This window comes from Musca vetustissima, unplaced genomic scaffold (genome assembly GCF_032173495.1).
Source record: "Musca vetustissima isolate MV318-11 ecotype Yass unplaced genomic scaffold, APGP_CSIRO_Mvet_v1 utg4395, whole genome shotgun sequence".
Lineage (NCBI taxonomy): Eukaryota > Metazoa > Arthropoda > Insecta > Diptera > Muscidae > Musca > Musca vetustissima.
In genome coordinates this window covers 173,774-197,548 of record NW_026885219.1, presented here as the reverse complement: position 1 = coordinate 197,548, position 23,775 = coordinate 173,774, and the positions used below count along the sequence as shown (strand labels likewise).

Below are 23,775 nucleotides of genomic sequence, written 5' to 3'. Positions count from 1 at the left end.
ATAATAAAAAAATACGTCCGATAACTTCCGTTCATAGAAAACGTGTAATCGATAATTTTGATTTAAAAAAAAATGTTATCGAAAATTCTACAAAAAAAAGTTTTATGCCGTACGATTCTCTAAAGCAAATGATTTGCGATACATTATCGATAGATTTTGTGTAATCGATAAATTTTATTTTAAACAATTTGTTATCGATAACATTGTAGGAGTTGTTTTCGATAATTTTCTGACTAAAAATTTAGTTATCGATATCATTTTCTAATTTAAAAGCCTTTATCGATAATTTTTCTGGATATAACAATTGTTATCGACAAATTTCATAACATCATTGTTGCTATAGACTACTTTTCTTTATAGACATATTGTTATCGATATCATTTCATAAATTTTCCGGCACAAACAGCTCTTTATCGGCAACTTTTATTTATGGAAATTTTGTTATCGATAATTTTATAATATATACGATTCTCTAAAGCAAATGATTTGCGATACATTATCGATTATCGATAGATTTAGAGTAATCGATAAATTTTATTTAAAAAAAATTGTTATCGATAACATTGTAGGAGTTGTTTTCGATAATTTTCTGACTAAAAATTTAGTTATCGATATCATTTTCTAATTAAAAAGCCTTTGTCGATAATTTTTCTGGATATAACAATTGTTATCGACAAATTTCATAACATCATTGTTGCTATAGACTACTTTTCTTTATAGAGATATTGTTATCGATATCATTTCATAAATTTTCCGGCACAAACATTTGTTATCGACAACTTTTATTTATGGAAATTTTGTTATCGATAATTTTATAAAATATTTTATCGATACCTTTTTCTAATATTCAATATTCTATCGATCCCTTTTCGTTATCAAAACATGATTATCGAGAACTTTTCACTATACATTTAATGTTATCGACAATTTTTCGTTATCTACATTTATTTTTCTCCAAAGAAAATTTATCGATAACTTTTCCAACACAGAATAGTTGTTAATAAGTTTCCTACATAAAAAAGGTGTTATCGATAATATATATCTACATAAAAGGCATTACCGATGACTTGTCTTTACAAAGAAATTGTTACCGATAACATTTCCTTATAGGAAAGTAGTCATTCATAATTTATCTATATAGAACATTTGTTATCGACTCTTCTCTGTGGAAAAGTTGTTATCGCCAACTTTTCGTTATAGAAAAAGTAGTTATCGACAACTTTTCTTTTTAGAATAGTTGTTATGTATGTTTTCTTTACAGAATATATGTTATCGATATTTTTTATAGAATAGTTGTTATCGATAACTTTTCGTTATTGAAAAGATGTTATCGACAACTTTTCGTTATTGAAAATATGTTATCGACAACTTTTCTTTGTAGAAAAGTTTTTATCGGTAACTATGTTATCGATATTTTTATATAATAGTTGTTATCAATAAATTTTCGTTATAGAATAGTTGTTATCGACAATTTTTCATTATTGAAAAGATGTTATCGACAACTTTTCTTTGTAGAAAAGTTTTTATCGGCAACTTTTCTTTGTAGAAAAGTTGTTTTCGACAACATTTCTTTATACAAAAGTTGTTATCGACAACTTTTCTTTATAGAAAAGTTTTTATCGACAATGATTCATTATAAAAAGGCTGTTATCGAAATTTTTTGTTATCGGAAAGTTGTTATCGAAAACATTTCATTATCGAAAAATTGATATCGACAACTTTTTGTTATAAAAAAATTGTTATCAAAAACGTTTCTTTATAGAAATGTTGTTATCGATAATTTTCTTTAAAGAAACGTTGTTATCGAAAAATGTTCTTTATAAAAAATTTTTATCAAAAACTATTTATAGAAAAATTGTTTTAGACATATTAGAACAATTATAGAAATGTTATGATCGAAAACTTTTCGTTATGGAAAAATTGTCATCGATTAGTTTTGTTATAGTAAAAATTTTATCAATTATTTGTATCGATAGAAAAGGTGGTATAGATAACTTGTCTCTTTAGAAAAATTGTTATCGACATATTTACGTTGAAGAAATTTTAGTATTGACCATTTTTTTCCATAGAAAAAAAATTATAGTAAGTTTTCATTGCAAAATCGTTGCAATCGGCAACATTTCTTCATATAGTAGTAGTTATCGACAATATTTCCCTTTAAAAACTGTATTATCGATAACATATTTCTGCACAAATGTGGTTATCGTTAATATTCCCCTTCATGGAAAAAATTATCGACTGTTTTCGTTCCTATTCTTTTGATTTTTAAAAGAATAATTCTAATTCTAAAAATAAATCATTAATTATTGTGGCAGACATTTCATTTATCTGGAACTTGAGATCTCTGCGCCGTCAATCATGAGAGTTATGATTCTGATTAAACTTCATTTATATTTGTGGGTTTGTACTAGGCAGCACTCAAGCATTTAATTAATTCATGTTTTTTTTTTGCCTACACAAAGAAGAAGATCCTCTTCTGAAGCTCTTACCCCCTTGAAGAGATATCCAAAGAATCTTCGCTATTCGAATATTTCTTTGTTTTATAATAATTTTAAAATTCTTTGTCTTTTTCGTTTTGAGTTAATTGAAGTTATTTATGAATGGCTGGAGTTGTGTTTAATCATACTAAATTAAAACAAAAGAAGCAAAAAAAGAGGAGAAATTTGGATGAACAGTTCTTCTTCTTCTTCTTCGACAAAAGACTTTGTTTTCCACCAGGAAGTAATTGCAGATTCAATTCATTGAAGGCGACTGACTGACTTTGTGTGTTCTACACCCAGTCTGGAAGCCTCGAGAGAAAACGTCGTCGATGACGACGACTAGCGGTGGTAGTAGTTCAATAACCGACCAAATTATATGTACATATATAATTTAAGTAGCAAACCAATATTCCGCGAGACAAGAATCTTTCATTTTTTTCCTAAGGCTATTTTTATGCCGTCGCAAGAAAAAAAAACAAAGCAACATGTTGCATGGTGCATGGTGCACGAGCCATATGCAATTTCAATTTCAAATATTTCGATTTCATCGTTAACATGCAATCGTTTTGGTTTCTTAGCTGCTAGTCGTCAATCTATGCGGAGCGGAGCCACATTGTAAAATTCTTTAGATGGAAAGCCAAGAAGTTTTTCTGTTTTATTTTCCAAAGTCATGTTTGACATGCAAAAATGAAGAGGGAGTGCTGTAATAAGTAACTGAATACCTGACAGCCGGTGTCTAGTGGTGGTGGTTCATTAGAGATGGTTGTGAATGGATTTATTATTATAAGACAATAAATGTATGTGTGTAGATTATTACACAAAAATTTTACAATACGCCTGCGCAACAACGAACGCATTACTTCTTTGCACAACTGTCATTGTCATTCATCTATCGAACCACCATTCATTCACTCACTCACTTTTTTACTTTATTTAAAAAAAAAGTGACAAGTCCAAATATTTCGTTCTTTGTTCTGTCTTCTGAACATGACCATTTCCTAATTTATATTCATATCTTGTCTTTTTTATTTCTTGTTGTTGAAAAATAAAATCCATACTTGAAATGGAAACGTTTTTTTATGCCAAGTGTTAATAAATTTTACAAAGAAAATAATTTTCCTTAAACGGTCATTGGGTAAATAATAAATAATTTCATTTTCTGCACCCGGCGGATTTATGATGGGTGCAGTACACTATAATAGAGTTCAATAAACTGCAAGGAATGTGCAAATGCAAATGATTTTCTGCAAGAAAGTAATGTCGATATTAACTTCAATATGAAAATTATTTATCGATAACAAAATTTACATGAAGAAAAATTGTCGATAGCAACATTTTAATAGATATAATGTAACGATAACAATTTTTCTGTACAGAAAAATTATCTATAACAACATTTTCATCAAGAAGCGCCATCGATAGCAACTTTACTTCACAGAAAATTTATCGATAACATTTCCATGAAGAAAATCAATCGATAACAAATTTTATATAACGAAATGTTATCGATAACAATATTTTTAAATATAAAATTTATAGATTACCAATTCTTCATGTAGATAAGTTATCGATGACAATTGTAATATAAAGAAAAATTCCGGATCATAGTTTTCTACAACAAAAATATTGTCGATAACCACTTTTCTCTAACGAAAACGTGTCGATAACAAATTTTCTGCAACGCAAAATTGCCGATAACAGCCGTTCTTCAACAAAAATTTTTAGATAAAGGCATTTCTACGAAAAAAAGGTTGAAAATAACAACATTTCCACGACAAATTATTATCGATAACAAACGTTTTCACAAAGAAAACATAAAATTACGGAAATTTTTTCGATATTCACTTTTCTATTTGGAAAAGTTATCGATAACAATTGTTTATAGAGAAAATTTATCGATAAAAAAAACTTTTATATATGGAAAAGTAATCGATAACAACAATTCAATAGAGGAAAGTTCAAAAGAAAAATTATCGATAATAAATTGTAATGAACATGTATCGATAAATTACGGAAATTTTTTCGATATTCAGTTTGATATAAAAAATTTATTATTTTTTTTTATAGAGGAAAGTTATCGGAATAAAGTTTTATATATAGAAAAGTAATCGATAACAACGGTTACCGCTATCGACAACAACTTCTCTATAGAGAAAAGTGATCGATAATAAATTTCCTATAAAGAAAATTGATCGATAAAAAAATTTTCTATTTGCAAAAATTTTCGATAAAAATCGTAATCGATAACAACTTTTATATAGAGAAAAGTAATCGATAACAACTTTTCTATAGAGGAAAGTTATCAAAATAAACTATTCTATATAGAAAAGTTGATCGATGGCACGTTTCAATAGAGAAAACATATCGATAAAGAATTTATTATAAAGAAAAGTTTTCGATAATGGCATTTCTATAATAAATTATTCTCGATAGCATGTTCTCTACAGAGCAAACAGATTGATAACATCGATTTTGTTGATGTTTTGTTGAAAGTATTGAAAACAAGTTCTTGTATCTTTAAATTATCGATTGTTTTGACATTCAAATTTAGATTTTATATAGATAAAAGTAAACGATAATAAATTTTCTTTGAAGAAAATTTATCGATAAAAAATTGTCTGTAACGAACCGTTATCGAGAATAAATTTTCTTTGAAGAAAAGTTATCGATAACATATTTTCAGCAAAAAACCGTTATCGAAAACAACTTTTCTATAAAAAAAAGTGATCGATAACAACTTTTCTATAAAAAAAAAATTGATCGATAACAAATTTTCTATAAAGAAAAGTGATCGATAACAACTTTTCTAAAGGAAAAATTGATCGATAACAAATTTTCTATAAAGAAAAGTGATCGATAAGAACTTTTATGTAGAAAAAATTGATCGATAACAAATTTTCTATGAAGAAAAGTGATTGATAACAACTTTTCTATAAAGAAAAGTAATCGATAACAACTTTTTGTATAGAAAAAATTGATCGATAACAACTTTTCTATAGAAAAAAGTGATCGATAACAAATTTTCTATAGAAAAAAGTGATCGATAACAAATTTTCTATAAAGAGAAGTGATCGATAACAACTTTTCTATAAAGAAAAGTTATCGATAAAAAACTTCCTATAAAGAAACTTTATCGATAATAAATCGTTTAAAGAGAAAAGTGATCGATAACAAATTATCTATAAATAAATTTTGTCGATACATCGCTTTATCTCTTTTAACAATATATTTTTCCTATAGAGAAATGCTGTTGATAACACAAATTTATAACGACAATTGGTATGTTCCCGTACTGCAAGAATCTAACACATTTTACTTCGATAACGAATTTTTCTTTATGATATCGAAGAAAATTCGTTAAAAAAAGTAGTAGATTCTTGCAGTACGGAAACAGACCAAATGCTCTATATCGTTATATATGTTATAGTTATATATGTTATCGTTATATATGTTATCGTTATATATGTTATCGATATATATATATATATATTATGCAGTACTACTTTGTTACAACCAAAAGTTATCGAAAATGTGTTTTCTATAGAAAAAAGTTATCGAAAATGTATTACATTTTCGGTGGAGACATGTTATCGATAGCCATATTTCGCATAATAAAAACGCTATAATAAAATCTATTTAATTTTCTTTTAAAATAAATGTGTCGATAACATAATAATCATATGTATTGGCAGGCAGCAGAAAGCCAAGAGACACTGCGAAAAAGTCAAAAAGACAGACAGAAAAAAAAAACAAACAACACATGTTTTAAAAACATGCACGTGCAACGGCGTGTGTGGAGGTTATGATAAAAAAATCGGCTGATTTTTTGGATTTTCCTTTTTCTGCTGCAGTGAAATTCTAAAAGTTTTGTATTGGCCCGGGCGAGTGAGTGAGTGATTCATGTTGAAAAATGTGGGGGCAACCAAAAACAAACAGATAATAACCCACCATAGAGAGGAGAAAAGACAAAAATCATGCCTACAAAACTGAAAATGGAAAAAAAAAGGTTTCCTTCCTTTGCAAATTGTGCAGAACAGAAAACACAACGACAACAACATTCAATTCGCATTGCTGCAATGGGGCAAACGGTTTTGTTTTTGGCCCAAAGGAAATATATTATGACAACATACATACCTACATCCATCCATACATAATCATATTTATGTTGATGTGGATATGTTGTTCTCGTCGTCATATGCGGAGGATAGTAGTGGGCCGTCGACAATGATTGGGGTTTTATAAGGCTTTCTTCCTCCTATTTATTTTTTTTGCTTCATCTGTTTGTTGCCAATGTCAAAAACAATTTGAGCTGTGTATGGTGAGAAGAATGATTTCTGTTGTCTTTTCGTTGTCAATCCTACTCAGTTTACTCCTTTTTTGAAAGGCAATGGAAATGCAACCACGTATTTTTTTTTAAAGTTATGACAAATTTGGTAGAAAACAAAAATTGGGTGGGTAATGTGACAGCCTCAACTGGGATATTGAAAATATGAGTGAGTGTTGCTTCACTCAAAATCTTTATAATAATCCAATAAACTATAACATGACAAATGACAGACAGAAGATTTAATTAAGCATAAAAAACCAATTTTTTTAAACCGCGGAAAAATTGGGATTTTGAACAGTGATTCAAGTAGAAAAGTTATCGGTAACCTGGTTAACATAGAAATGAGTTTCGAAAACAACATTTATATACAGAAATAATTTTTAATAAATTTTATAAAAAAAAAAAAAAATAATATTATCGATAACAAAATTTATAAGAGAAAAATCGTTTATAACTTCTATAAACAGAAAAATCAATAGAGACGTTTATGTAAAGAACTATTATCGATATCATAATTCCTATAAGTCACACTTATCGATAACAAGTACTCTCTGAAAGAACAGAATCGATTTATACTTTTTCTATAAAGAAAAACTATCGAAAAATTCTTTTGTACTAATGGAAATGATCGATAACATTTCTATAAAGAAAAAAGTTCAATTACATAGAACAGAAAAGTTATCGACAACTAAAAAAAAGATAAAAAATCGATAATCAAGTTTTAATAATCGATAACAAAATTTAGATAAAGATATTTTGCCGATAAAAGCTTTTATTTAAAAAAATGTTATCGTAACAAAATATACAATAAGAAAATGTTATCGATAACAGGTTAAATGTATGGAATAATTATCGGCAATTTCTCAATGAACGATAACAATTATACAATAACCAAAATTAACCTACAATAACTAATTTAGTAAGAAAAGTTATCGATAACAAATTTTCTATAAATTATTAACAAAACTTCTATTAAGAACATAATCGTTAACTACTTTTCTATGGGGAAAAATGATCGATAAATACCTTTTCTACAAAGAAAAGGATCTATAACAACTTATCTATAATGTAAGGAAGTCGATTACAATATGTTTGTAAGGACAAGTAATCGATAATAAAATATTTGTAAAAAAATTATAATTATAATTCATTCTATTCAGAAAATATGTCGATAATAAATTATCTGCAAAAAATATCTATAAAGAACCTTATCGATAACAACTTCTATAAAAGACGACGATAACACATTTCCCATCGAACAAATGTGTCGATAATAAATTTTCTATTAAGAATAGTTGTCGATAATAAATATTCATCAATGAAATACATTATCGATAAGAACATTTTATATAGAAAACTATGGAAAAAGTGTTTACTATTTATAAAAATATCGATAACATTTTTCTATAAAAAAAAACCTTATCGTTATCGATTTCTTTTATGTTTAGAAGAAGTTATTGAGATAAATTTTTACTATTTAAAAATGCTGTTCTATCGTGTAATATTATCGATAAAAACAAATTTTCGATAACAAATTAGCGATAAGAACTTTTCTAAAAAAAAATGTATTGATAAAATATTTTTCTATAAAAACTATGTTTCGATAACAATTCTTATATAAAGAAAAATTATCGATAACAAGTTTTCTATAAAGAAAATTGGTCGATAAGAGGTTTTTAAAAAGAAATGTTATCGATAACATAATAAAACTTCTAAGACGATTCCGAATCAATCCAGTGAAACACTGTGGCCTCCATAATATTTTCCCTAGCACCTCAGGGCAATGACTCAAACTTTCCTTCCTTTAAAGGCAGAAATATAGGTAAGTCACAAAAAATTGCGAAACAAAATTTGCAATATACACCCCCCTCCTTGTTGTTGTTGTATTAATTTCTTTAGAGGCGACATGACGATTGTCATCTGTCATCCTCTTCAAGAGCTTCCAAAAAAGGCATTTTACCGGAATTGTTTGTTTGTTTGTTCGGTCTGGAATGGCTTATTAAATTCAACAACAAAAGGGTGTGGTGTTGCATGGAAACTTTCTTTGTCTGAGAAATCCCCAAGTGGAACCCTGGATAATAGGTGGTGACAAGAAGAGAAGGGAAAAATCGCAAAACATTAACACGAAAATTATTAATGATCTTCAAAACTTCGTACGATAAGAAAAACACACAAAGCACAGGGCGTTGCGTGGGAGGGTGTTGCTTTACAACTAAGCCCGGACAAAAAAAGAACTGACATTCATCCCAAGGTATATCATCCAGATTTGTCTGTTATTCGTGTGCCTTCACATTTTGTGGAGGCCGCAGTCAGTACTACTACCTTCAATTGAAGAGATTATCAAAAAATGCAATTTGTTACGCTGTTTACTTTTTTGTGTTGTTGTTTTTGATTATTTTGCGTGCCTACTTGGAATTGAAATACAAGATCACACATACCATCATAAATGTATATGCAATGAAAAACTAATAAATCAAAAATTTTTTATAAAAAAGAGAAGTTATAGATAATAAAAAAATTTCCATCGAGAAAAGTTGTCAATTGAGTTATAAAGAAAATTTATCGATATTAAATTGTATATAAAGAAAAGTAATTAATAACATATTTTCTATAAAGAAAATACATAGTTAACAAATTTTCTAAAAATAAAAGTTGTCGATAACAAATTTACTATGAAGAAAAGTTATCGATAACATTTCCATAAAGTAAATTTAGCGAAAACAAATGTTCGATAAAGAAAAATTATCGAGGCGAACTATTCTATAAAAAAATTATCGATTTCTGTAAAGAAAAGTTATTGATAACAAATTTTCTACAAAGAAAAGTTACCGATAACAAATTTTCTACAAAGAAAAGTTACCGATAACAAATTAAATTTATCGATAAAAAATTTTCGATTAAAAAAAAATTATCGAGATGAACTATTCTATAAAAACAATTATCGATAACAGCATTTCTATAAAGGAAACTTATCGATATCAAAATTTCTACGAAGAAAAGTTATCGATAACAAAATTTCTACGAAGAAAAGTTATCGATAACAAATTTTCTATAAAGAAAAGTTATCGATAACAAATTTTCAACGAAGAAAAGTTATCGATAACACATTTTCAGCGAAGAAAAGTTGTCGATAACAATTTTTTTATAAAGATAAATTATCGAAAATGACTTATTTAAAGAAGAGCTACTCATACCAAGAAAATACATCGACAACAACATTTCTAAAAATTAAAATTATCTATAGCAACTTTTCTATAAAAAAAATTTGTCGATAACAATTTTTCTATAACGAAAAGTTATGGATAACAACTTTTTCTATAAAGAAATTTTATCGATAGCAACTTTTCTATAATTTTTATAACAAATTTTCTATAAAAAAAGCTTATCGATAACAAATTTACTATGAAGAAAAGTTATCGATAACATTTCTATAAAGTAAATTTAGCGAATACAAATTTTCGATAAAGAAAAATTATCGAGACGAACAATTCTATAAAAAAATCATCGATAACAATTCTATAAAAAAGTTATCGATAACAAATTTTCTACAAAGAAAAGTTAACGATAACAAATTTTCTACAAAGAAAAGTTAACGATAACAAATTAAATTTATCGATAAACATTTTTTGATTCAGAAAAATTATCGAAATGAACTATTCTATAAAATAATATCGATAACAACTTTTCTATAAAGAAAAGAAATCGATAACCACTTTTCTATAAAGAAATGTTATCGATAACAACATTTCTATAAATAAAAGTTATCGATAACAACTTTTCTATAAAGAAAAGTTATCGATAACAACTTTTCTATAAAGAAAAGTTATCGACATCCTTTCTATAAAGAAAAGTTATCGATACCGATTGTTCTATAAAGAAAGGTTATCGATAAAAACTTTTCTACAGAAAACAGTTATCGATAATAGCTTTTCTAAAGAAAAATTATCGATAACAATCTTTCTATAAAGAAAAGTTGTTGAATCTATAATTTAAAACTATCAATAGCACATTGTTTATAGAGAACAGTAATCGATAACACATTTTCTTCAATGTTATGTTATCGATGCTATTTTCTCTAAAGATAAAATTTATTTAAAAGAACTTTCTTATTGATAACCTCGATAACAAAGGAGAGAAAAGTAATCGATACTTTTTTTTTAAGAGAAAAATATTCAAAAAAAAAATGCCGATAACAATTTTTCAATTGCCAATGAGAAATTGTCTATTTTCTTTTCTTTATAACATCCGCATTTAATGTCATTTTCTTTAAACTTTACAGGAAGACAGCTGTTCCACACACCCTGCCTAAAATGTCAAACAATCCAAGCCCTTCTCATTGAAAACCGTATATGACCAAATTTGGAATCGATTTAATGTCTACTTTTATTCTCCAAATAAATCACAACCTCCAAAATATGGTATTGGCAGGCATGTCAAGGCTGCGTAACGTATAGATTTCAATTTGAAATAATAACAGATATTTTTTTTGGAGCTGTCATTAAAACAATTTTCATTGAAAATAGTTCACAGAAATAAATGTATATTTTTGGCATTATTTCCGATAGCATTTCATTAACCAATTACCAAGACGAACCTCGCTCTGCCCACCCCACCTTTAAATTAAAGAAATAACAACATACAGTAAAATAATAGTTTTCTTAAAGTATAGTAGGTGTGTTCGTTTCATGGTTATTGTTATTGCAAGTACTACTAGTTAACATAAAAAGACATTGACAAATATTTTTTTTGGGTGAATTGAAGTACCATAGCAAAAAAATAGAAGCAACAAAACTTCAACTACTCTGAAAGAAGTTGTCAGCAACAGCAGCATTTCAAACAAAGTCTTTATGTCACCTTAAAAACACATTATGATCTGCTGTTCAATCTATCGATCGATCGCTCTGCTCTCTGTGCGCAGATGTCTCTGTCTCTCACAACTCTACCTTTGTCTTGTCTTTGAGACTCTTTTGCAAGGCTGGCTAATCATGACCATATTTGTCCAACTGACAGCAAATAATCGTCAAAGAGCACAACGGCACCAACAACAAACACACGCAAACAATAATAGCGGCGTCTGCGTTTAACCACGGCGGCGGCGATGATGGCGGCGGCAATTGTCATTATTTCAAAATACAAATTGAAAGTGAATTTGAATTCGAAGTTGTTTTAGTTGTTGTTGTTGTCAATAACAAAAACAACAGATTGCCATAAATGGTCGATTGAAGTCTTTCAACCGAAAATTAAATAATAATAACAATGAAAAACACAAAAATAATAACAACAAAATTTGAAAGAAAAATGAAAAACACAAGTTAATGGAGTGCAAAAAAAATCATTTAAATCTTTGCATGTGTTAACATGAAAAAGCTTGCTTGGCCCATTATATAATGACTAATGGGTGTTAAAACAATTTTACACTAATTTGTTTCTATAAAAAAAGTGATATCGAAAACTAAACTCTATATGAAAAATAACATGGTTATCGATAAGTTTTCTCTATGGAAAATTTGTTATCGACAACTTTCCCTTAACTTTTCTTTATAGGATAATTGTTATCGACAATAGCATTTGTTGTTCTTTACAAATAATCCGTTATCGACAACTTTTCTGTATTGAATATTTGTTATCGACAAATTTGCTTCATAGTTAATCTGTTATCGATATATATTATTTATAGAAAAGTTTTTATCGGCAAATTTTATTTAAAGAAAAACTGTTATTGACGAAAATTCTTTATAGAAAAGTTATTATCGATAACTATTTATAGAAAAAAAGTTATTGACATACACTCTATATATAGCTTCTTATCGAAGACTTTTCTCAATGAATATGATGTTATCACTAACTATTCTTTATAGAAATGGCGTTATCGATAACTTTTCTTTAAAAAATATATATTATCGATAACTTTTCTGCAGAGAATAGTTGTTATCGACTAGATTTCTTAATAGGAAAGTTACAATCGATAACTATTTATAGATAAAAATTTATTATCGATCGCTTTTCATTAAAGACAATTTGTTATCGACAACTTTTCTTTAAAGAAAAATTGTTATCGACAACTTTTCTTTATAGAAAAGTTGTTATCGACCACTTTTCTTTATAGAAAAGTTGTTATCGACCATTTTTCTTTATAGAAAAGTTGTTATCGACAACTTTTCTTTATAGAAAAGTTGTTATCGATAACTTTTCTTTAGTGAAAAGTTGATATCGATCACCTTTCTTTAGAGAAAAGTTGATATCGACAACTTTTATTTGTAGAAAAGTTGTTATTGACAACTTTTATTTATAGAAAAGTTGTTATCTGTAAAGAAAAGTTGTTATCGACAACTTTACTTTATAGAAAGGTTGGTATCGATAAATTTTCTTTAGTAAAAAGTTGATATCGATAACTTTTCTTTATAGAAAAGTTGTTATCGACCATTTTTCTTTATAGAAAAGTTGTTATCGACAACTTTTCTTTATAGAAAAGTTGTTATCGATAACTTTTCTTTAGTGAAAAGTTGATATCGATAACTTTTCTTTAGAGAAAAGTTGATATCGATAACTTTTATTTGTAGAAAAGTTGTTATCGACCACTTTTCTTTATAGAAAAGTTGTTATCGACAATTTTTCTTTATAGATAAGTTGTTATCGACAACTTTTCTTTTCTTTCTAAATTTTCTTCATAGAAAACTTGTTATCGATAAATTTTCTTCAGAGAAAACCTGTTATCGGCAACTTTTCTTTATATAAAAGTAGGTATTTGCAAATTTTTCTCACAAAAATCGATACTTATCGATCATCTGATGACATTGCTGTTTGACCTACTGATTCTAAGGCCATTCACAATCAATACCGTTGGCACCATTGATTTTAACCACTATTCAGTGGATTTACCCCATAGCGCAGTTGTACTTTTAGATATTCTCTACAATCTAAGTGAAGTACAAGACAAACATCCATTAAATTCGTGTCAATTACTTTGTTTCCACAAGACAACAATGCAATGCGGCGCCATGAAGGTCGTCCTCATTAGAAATTTATGATTTTTGTATTTTTTGCAAACAAATCTTGAACGTTGGGTTTTTTGTGGAAATGACGCTATTTTGTTTTCGGCCACAAAACATAGTAGCAAAAGAATACGAAAATGAAATAATAAAGGAAGAAATAAATACAATATTTCCCTTCGTCCTAGATTTTATACTAGTAGCTAGTTCAGAGTTCATTTCAAAATAACTGTGAGTATACGGAATTCGATTAATGGATTTTTCTAGAAGGTAATAATGTATTTTTTTTTTTTTTAATATTATTTTCAAATAACTGAATCCTAATATCTTCATATTGATGGTTTTTGATTGGGAGTCGGTATACCCTCATTGGGAACACCAGCAAAGTAAATATGAATGAATTGAAATATTGATTTTTAGTCGTCTTCGTTGCCGTCATATTTTACATATTGCAAATATTTACTATAAAATATTTGCATTTCACAATAGATTACAAACCCCACCCACAACTGCAACTACGCTAGTAATTATATAGCAACTATTATACATAGACAACAACTTTTTATCGCCAACAGTTCTTTTTTGTAGTTCGTTTGCTGTTTTATCGTTGTTCCAAGAAAGGAAAAAAAAAGTTCATTGTTCTCAATTTTGTTGGACATTATGACGTTCTTTACAACAAATTTTAAGATAAACACTACATCAATTTCTAGTTGTTGTTGTTGTTGGTTGCTGTTGTTTTAATAGTTAGAAAATGTAACAGAAATTAAAATATCGCGTGACCAAACAGCTGCTCCTAACCGCCCAACTAAACACCACACACCAGGAGTAGAAGGAAAAGGAAGAACGAATAAACATGCCAAAAAATGAAACAAACGACTAAACAAAGTTTAATGTCCTCCAGTTTATTTTATTGTTTTTTTTTTCAAACACCTATCGTGAAAGGTGCCTTTTATACACCCCCTCTACCCTACACACATTCTGTTGAAATGTTTGAGGAAATGTAAACCTCAATTTTAAGCCATTTAAATTAAACATTTTAATGACAGGATATTTTAGTTGACTCATTAAAACAATCGCATAAGTCAAAGATAATTATCGACTGCATAGCCAAAGAAAAAAATTATATTTGGAAAAGGAATTGGGATATACTGATGATAACAATGGAGAAAAATTAATGGATAGCATTTTGTTATTGAGAAAATAGATCGATAACAACATTTCAATAAAGAAAATTCTTCATAAAAGCATTTATTTAAAGAGAAGTTATCAATAACTATATTCCGTTAAGAAAAGTTGTCGATAACATAAAGAAAAAGTTGTCGATAACATTTCTATAAAGAAAAGTTATAGATAACTACCGTTCTATGAAGACAAGTTATCGATAACAAATTTCTAAAAAGAAAATTTGTCGATAACAACTTTTCTATAAAGAAAAGTTGCCGATAAAAAATTTTCTATAAAGAAAAGGAGTTGATAACAATTTTATATAAAGGAATGTTGTCGTAACAACTCTTCTATAAATACAAGTTTTCGATAACCAATTTTCTTTAAATAGAAGTTTTCGATAACAACTTTTCTATAACGAAAAGTTGTCGATAACAAATTTTCTATAATGAAAAATTGTCGATAACACTTTTCTATAACGAAAAGTTGTCGATAACAACTTTTCTATAACGTAAAGTTGTCGATAACAACTTTTCTATAACGAAAAGTTGTCGATAACAACTTTTCTATAAAGAAAAGTTGTCGATAACAACTTTTCTATAACGAAAAGTTGTCGATAACAACTTTTCTATAACGAAAAGTTGTCGATAACAACTTTTCTATAACGAAAAGTTGTCGATAACAACTTTTCTATAACGAAAAGTTGTCGATAACAACTTTTCTATAACGAAAAGTTGTCGATAACTTTTCTATAACGAAAAGTTGTCGATAACAACTTTTCTATAACGAAAAGTTGTCGATAACAACTTTTCTATAACGAAAAGTTGTCGATAACAACTTTTCTATAACGAAAAGTTGTCGATAACAACTTTTCTATAACGAAAAGTTGTCGATAACAAGTTTACTCTAACGAAAAGTTGTCGATAACAACTTTTCTATAGAGAAAAGTTATCGATAACAAATTTTCTACAAAGAAAAGTTATCGATAACAAATTTTCTATAACGAAAAGTTGTCGATAACAACTTTTCTATAACGAAAAGTTGTCGATAACAATTTTTTTATAAACAAAAGTTGTCGATAACAACATTTCTATAAATAAAAGTTGTCGATAAAAACTTTTCTATAAATAAAAGTTGTCGATAACAACTTTTGTATAAATAAAAGTTGTCGATAACAAATTTTCAATGACGAAAAGTTTTCGATAACAACTTTTCTATAAAGAAAAGTTGTCGATAACAAATTTCCTATGGAGCAAAATTATTGATAATACTTTTTTCTATAGAATATTATCGACAATAAAATTCTATAGATAAATAATTTCTACAACAGTTTGTTAATAAAAATAAATATGCCGATAACAACTACCGGGAATTAGGCAGTGCCTCCCCCATTCATCCCATAAATTTTTTAAATTATTATTAACCATTTCGGTTGTTGTTTGTTCCCCAACTCCATTGTCTTTTCATTTGCTGTTGTCCACACGTGTGGCGTTGTCGTCCATTTGGTGCAGCAGTTAATTCTTTGTCTCCTTAAAGTTTTTTTTTTCAGTTTTCTTTGTGACTCATTGGAAACAAGCAGTCAAAGAGCCTGCAGTTGCCAAACAAATGTCTTGTGAACAACAATGTTTTTAGATCAAAGTGATGACAAAGCAGCAGCAGCAGCAACAATATGCCACATGGCTTCCAACAATGACTTGGAAATTTAATTTTTGTGTTTGCCAAGCAAATTTGTCATTGACCCAAACGACCGACCCGGCAACTTCTTGTCGACGAGATTTGCAAGTGTTGTTGTTGTTTTCCTTTCAATGTTGTTTTCACACTTGTACAATTAAGTTTTGTAGCAATTCATTAATGATATTTTTCTAGCTATCCCGCCTCCCCCCTCTTCACTCCATCGTAGAAGCAAAATATTTGTTTTGTGTTGAAAAACAAATATCCAATATTTTCATTCAATTCATAATATTTTCTTAAAGAAAAAATTAAAAAAAAATATTCCTCAACGCTCTGTTGAAAGCCATGAACTCCAAGAACAACAACAACGACTTCCTTCCTTCGATACCCATTGTCTTTTCAGTGCTAGCCTAGCCTACACTCTTCTTTGGCACATCGTATTCCGTTGACTCCTTCCATTGTTGTTGCAATGCTTTCAGGGATTCACACTGGCGGCAAACAATAGTTTTTTTCCTATTCATTTTGCCAAGAAGCACACAAAAATGAGGTGTTTATGGTGGTGGTGTTTGGTGTCTGCAAACAAAACTGCCTACCTACCACACGTTCTTGCGGATTGTAGCAAAATATTTCAACGTCTTTCAGACGCCAACATAATTTTTAGTATTCAAGTGAGCAGCAACAGCAGCAGTGCAACGACTACTCCTTTCATAGTCATCACACCGCAGTGGAGTTGTTGTTGTCGCCATAGAACGGCATTAAATATTTAACCATTATTTTTATGGAGGTGAATAATTTTCTGGCAGGCTCAGTCATCTGTTATAAAATTCAAATCCTGAGGAAACGTTATCGATAACAAGTGTTTTTTGAAGAAAAGTTATCGATAATAAAGTAAAAAGCTACCGATAACAAAATTTCCATAGAGAAAAAGAATCAATCATATTTTTTCTATAAAAAAATGTTATCGATAACGAATTTTCTATAAAGAAAAGTTATCGATAACAAATTTTCCATAATGAAAAGTTGTCGATACCAAATTTTCTATAAAAAAAAGTTTTTGATAACAACTTTTCTATAGAGAAAAGTTATCGATAACAAATTTTCTAAAAAGAAATGTCGATAACAAATGTTCTATAAGAAATGTTTCCGATAACAAATTTTCTATAAAAGAAGTTATCTTTTCAATAAAGAAAATTTATCAAATTTTCTAAAAAGAAATTGTCGATAACAACTGTTCTATAAGAAAAGTTTCCGATAACAAATTTTCTATTTTCTAAAAGAAAGTTGTCGATAACAACTACTCTATAAAGAAAAGTTGTCAATAATAACTTTTCAAAAAGAAATGATAACAAATTTATAAGAAATATTTCATAACAAATTTTCTAACAACTTTTCTATAAAGAAAAGTTGTCGATAACAACTTTTCTATAAAGAAAAGTTGTCGATAACAACTTTTCTATAAAGAAAAGTTGTCGATAACAACTTTTCTATAAAGAAAAGTTGTCGATAACAACTTTTCTATAAAGAAAGGTTGTCGATAACATCTTTTCTATAAATAAAGAAAAGTTATCGATAACCACTTTTCTATAAAGTAAAACTTTTCTATAAAATTTTCTAAAACTTGTCGATTATAGCTTTTTTGTACAGAAAATTTGCCGATAACAGTTTTCCTATAGTACAAAGTTATCGATAACTACATTCCATGAATAAAAAATGTTTTCCTTAAAAAAATATCTAGAATAGTTTTATATTGTCTTTTTTTATTGGCTACTCTCCCTCACCATGACAACCTAACTCAACAACAACAAAAATTCCTTGTCCCACACACACACACACATAGAGGGGAACAGGTGTTTATTAGACACAAGTTTAAAATTTATTTACTTCGTCGATACCAAACACGACAGCTGTCAATAATCAAATAAATGGTCTTTGTTTTTACGTAAAAAAAAATCCGCTTTCTCTACACACACCCTCCCCCTTCACTCGGCCAGTCAAGGAATGAGGATATGCAGGGAAGGATAATAAAATATTTAAATACCCGGATGTGCAGTGGCATGTGTTAGTGTGTGTTGCAATGCAATTGGCCCGCCCGCCTGCTTGCAGGACATAATGTTAAACAATATGTTGTATATAAAAGAATATCGAATAAAGGACATTGATTCCAGGGATAGTGTTTAGGGTACATAAAAAGGTTAGACCCTATCCACCCTCATCTAAATGGCCCATACAAAAGCCGTTTAAGTATTTTAGATAGTAACGTAGGAGGGGTGCAAATGGTCATTTTTAAATAACCGGGTTATGGTAGCTAAATTGTTTTTTTGTTTTCGGATAAATGATTACTGATCTAAACGACAGCAATAAAATGTGGAATGTTTTTGACTTCCTGGCACGGGGCCAAACTTTGGAAAATAACAATGTCCTGCTTTACTTTGGTCAGGCGGCAGGCGAACGTTGGGGGGTTTGGTGGTCATTTGACAAATCATTATGAAAGTAAAAACTAAATTCTATAATAGGTTGAATTATTTTGTTGTTACCAACAACTTGATTGAATTCTTTTAAAGTCTATCAAGGGCCAACACATGTATGACCATGCCAAGTCAATCAATACAAATTGAAATTTATTTAAAAAGAAATTTTAAAGAATCACAACAAATTTCTATTAACAATTGTTGTAAATAAAAATTTTTCTATGACAAAACGTTTTTCATGATAAGTTTTTTAGACAGGAAATATTATCGATATCACATTTTCTATAACAACAAATTGCAATATAAAAAATAATAATTAAAATTTTTTTATATAGAAAATTGATTCGATTTTTTTATAAATTTTAATTATTCCTCAATTATGGTTATAAACAAATTTCATTCCCACACCATTTGCAGAAATGTTAAACAGAGCCGATGAAAAATAGTCTCTCATTTAGAAGAGAGCACACCGACAAACTATTCAGATATGTGAAAAGAGCCGAACGACATCAATAACCATATTTATGAATAATAATAAAAACTTAGCATTTCTGGATACAACAACAACGTGGTGACAATACTCCATTCATTCATCAAACTAATATGAGACATTGCCCTCCCCACACCCCACTTTTTTTAGTGTCTCTTTTTCTCTTGTCTGAGCAGCTGTCAAAGCTCAGTTCAAAGACATCTGGAAGGGAAGAGAACATTTTTTTCTCAAAAAAGGCGAAAGTATTTGCGTGAAGTTTCTTTCTTTTTTGGTGGTCATGCTGAATGATCAGAACAAATTGTGATTCATTGTGACAAATGTTTAAATGTAACGAATTTTTGTAGATGATTTGTTTGTCTGAAGTAATTACTCATTTTTAAACAAATAAATGTAATATTCGATTGGAAAAGATCCATTATACAGCTGGGAAGTTGAACTCAAACACACTGCCTGTTAGAAAAAACATTTTTCTACAAAAATATTATAGGGGAAGAATATTTTTATAAAACAAGTTAAAACTTCTTTTTTATAAAAGAAAAAAATATATATTTCCATTATTTTAAATTTAAACAGAAAAATATCAATTCTTTTTAAATTTTCAGTCGAATTTTTACAAAAATGATAGGTACTTAAAATGAAAATATAAGGAAAATACCAAAAAGTGGACCTATTCCGACATTTCTACAAACCCATTATTTAAACCATAATACAAATTTCAAACATTTTTAATGAATAATTTATACCCTCAGCCTTATGGCTAATGAGGGTGTATACATCAAAGTGCCTCATGGAAATATTGGTTCTATGTTTCTTTGGACCAAATCCTTTTCAGAAAATTTTGATTTCGTTCAAACTTTGACCATCTTATTATTTCTTCCAAACTTACTTCATGTTCGAAGATGGAGAATATTGGTCCACTCCTCCTGATACCTTCCACACAGGGGCTAGGCCTAAATGCGTTCTAGTTTTTTTTTTATCTCAATCTTAGAACCAAACCCAAAACGCGGGGGTACCGTTATATGGAGGCTACCAGAAAAAGTTAACCTATATGTATAATTTTTGTGAAGACTTTTAGTACCCAATAAGAACCCAATGTTCCAAATTTCTACGAATTCGGAACCGCAAAATTCTCAAAATTTGGGGGTACTGTTATATGGGAGCTATGCCTAAACGTGGGCCGATATGTCCCATTTTCGAAATTGACCTGCCTGCAGACAAAAGACAAACCCATTTCAGCACCCTATCTCATGCACTGTCGCTAGTGGTGAAAGTACAATTTTTAGAAAAACCTTAATTACGGCCTAATAAATTAACAATAAATTAGATTGCTGAAATTTTACACAGAGATAGTTGACAATATTATTGTAGATTATTCAAGGCAGTTTTCATATTTAGTGAAAGGATTTTTTAGTCATTTTAAGTTATATACAATATATATATATATATATATAAATGCCGACATTAAGAGCACTTACCCTACTCCTTTTAAAAAAAAAATCTAATTGGAAATTGATTTTTAATTTCACAGCATAAGGGGTAAATGAGTTAGACATAACTATTTAGAACTTATCAAAAAATACCACACCTTTTGCAATCATATTATTTATTTATTTCCAAAAACTATAAACTACATGCTTGACAATTAAAACATGTGTTCTCCTCGTTTGATTTGATTGGAACAACAAATTCTAATCAGACCAATTGCTGGCAAAAATAATAATTTCGCCAGAATGATATACAAAGGAACACAAAAACTATGACAATTACATGATGGTATCAAAAATTATTATGATTCACCCGGCCGGGCACCACACCCACAAAATGCTACCAATTTTGCAGCAAAGTTCACCGCAAACAATAGCAGCAGCACCAGCAACAATAGGGAAAAGTCAGTTGGCAAAAAAGGCCAACACACTTGAATAGCAACAACAACAAACTCACACACAGGGAGAAAAAGAAGAATCGATATTGTCCCCGATTTGCCGGCAACAAAATGGATGTCGATGACATGAAAAAACATGTTCTACATACCCAATAACAACAAAAAACACAACACTTAAATGAGAAATGAAATGCCAAGGAAGTGCAAAAACATGAGAAAAAGGAAGAAAACTATCAAAAGGAAAAGACATAATACCGTTACAAGGTGAATGAGGTGAGAGAACGAAACAAACACCTCATCAAAACTTTACTTTTGACATTATTTCATTGCAACAACAACAACAACAAACCACAAACAAGGAGAATTAAGTTAATGCAAAACTAAACGGCAACCATACACGCAGTACACAACAAGAACAGACTTGCTCTGTGCCTTTGGTACATTTTGTTGTTGGACAATCAATAACAAACGAAATTTCAGTTAAGAAAAATTTCAAATAAAAAAGCTTATGTTTAAAGTTTAAACAACAGCTGAACACATGTGTGTGCGTGTGTAAAGAAAGAGTTAAACAATAAACTCACACTGAGACACACAGAGGGTCTCAGAACTATCAACAGCAGCAGCAAGAAAAAGGCCATGGATAACACAACAAAAGCTTTTTGGTTTGTTGCTTTAGAAAAGGTGCCGCAGCCGCCGCCGCTGCTGCTCAAATATCTGGAAGGATCCATTCCAAGTAAAGAACAAAGCATATGATCAATAAAGACATGAGGCAAAAAGGAATTGGTAAGAACCACACACAACACAACAACAAAAAGATCCATCATCAATTAAAAATGGAGGTTATTACTCCAACAACACACAAAAGAAAAGAAAATCAAAAACCAAATGAAAAGGAAACACCAAACTTACTTGGAGGAGGGTTTTTTATCATCATTAATTCCTTCGAAGCTCATCATTTTTATTGTGTTATTTATTTAACTCTGTTGCTTAAAAAGTTATAAAATTTATTTTATTTTAATACCGGCGTTTTTCGGATATTATTAAATTCTCTTTTTTATATGTTAAAATTTTTTGTTTTATTGTTATGTCAAATAAAATACAACTTCAATTCGTTGTATTATTGCTTTTATTTATTGATTACACGGCGATACACTTTACTTTAATGTACCGGCTTTTTTCTTTTTATTTCGTAGGGAATTTAATAACTCAACGGGTTACAACAAATGTCCAAGAACGCACACACCAATATCAAACGATTAAAAAACAAAACACGGGCTTGAGAACTCAAGAAACGAACACAACTTGTCACGACAAAAGTTTGCGAAATAATGCGTTTTTATTTATGCCGCTATTATTTAAACGCATTCTACTTTTAATCAGAAACCGTTGTCGGGAACAGTCAATTTATGGCGGCGTTAAAACGTAGTTTGGTACATGGTAATTGATAATCAAATTAGGTTAGGTTAACACAAAATGTGGGGTTGGTTGGTTTAGATGGCACATGATAGTGATAAATATAAATTTGTTATTTTATTAAAGAATGAGATAATGAATTTGTTAAAAATATGTACAATAATTATTAATATCCGTATGCACGAGACAATTTAAAATTTAAAAAATTCAAGATATGGAATAAAAACAAAAATATTAAAACAGAAATATCAACGAAAAATAATTAAATATTGAAGATTACCGAAGTAAAAAATGTTTGCAGGTTCTGGAGCAGACAAAATATAATAGTACGTTTACATTGTACCGGATTAAAGTTATTTTCAATTCCATTACATATTTGTCAAATAAATCCTTATAAATGGCCTATTCCGGTACTTTTTTAATAGTAAAAGACAAACATTTCAAAAGTTCTGGAACGGAAATCCATTAAATATGTCGAACTTAGATGGCAATACTTCAAAATCAATATAACAGCTAGTCAGTTGGCATTCCTGTTTAACACTCTTATATGGACAAATTTTCCGAGTAAAGAGTTTAAAAGAGAAATCCATTTTGTTTTGTATTCCCTTAAATTTTATTCAATGTTTTAATAGTTTTGTGGGTTCTGGAACGGTTTACTCGAAAAAAAGTGGCAAAAATTGTAAAATGTGGTGATGTGGTTCAACAATTTGAAAGTTAATTGTACCACAGCTGTTGGTACAATTAACTTTCAAATTGTTGTTTTATTGTAAAACATATAGAAATTTTCTTTCTTATGTACTGAAAGTAATTATTAGTATTAACAAGATTTAAATGTTCTGGAATTGAGGAGATAAAAATTGCATGAGATTGCCTTCACAATTTAACATGTTA

The 23,775-nt window shown here is 29.0% G+C and overlaps 1 protein-coding gene across 1 annotated transcript in view; it reads right to left on the bottom strand.

Annotated features, from left to right (window-relative positions):
- Window positions 1-23,775, bottom strand: part of LOC133332360 (microtubule-associated protein Jupiter) — a 201,136-nt gene that overhangs the window by 159,809 nt on the left and 17,552 nt on the right. Inside the window, exon 2 of the mRNA XM_061540759.1 lies at window positions 22,381-22,430. Within this exon, the coding sequence (XP_061396743.1) occupies window positions 22,381-22,427 (47 nt within the window). The 5' untranslated portion in view covers window positions 22,428-22,430. The remainder of the gene's footprint in view (window positions 1-22,380; window positions 22,431-23,775) is intronic.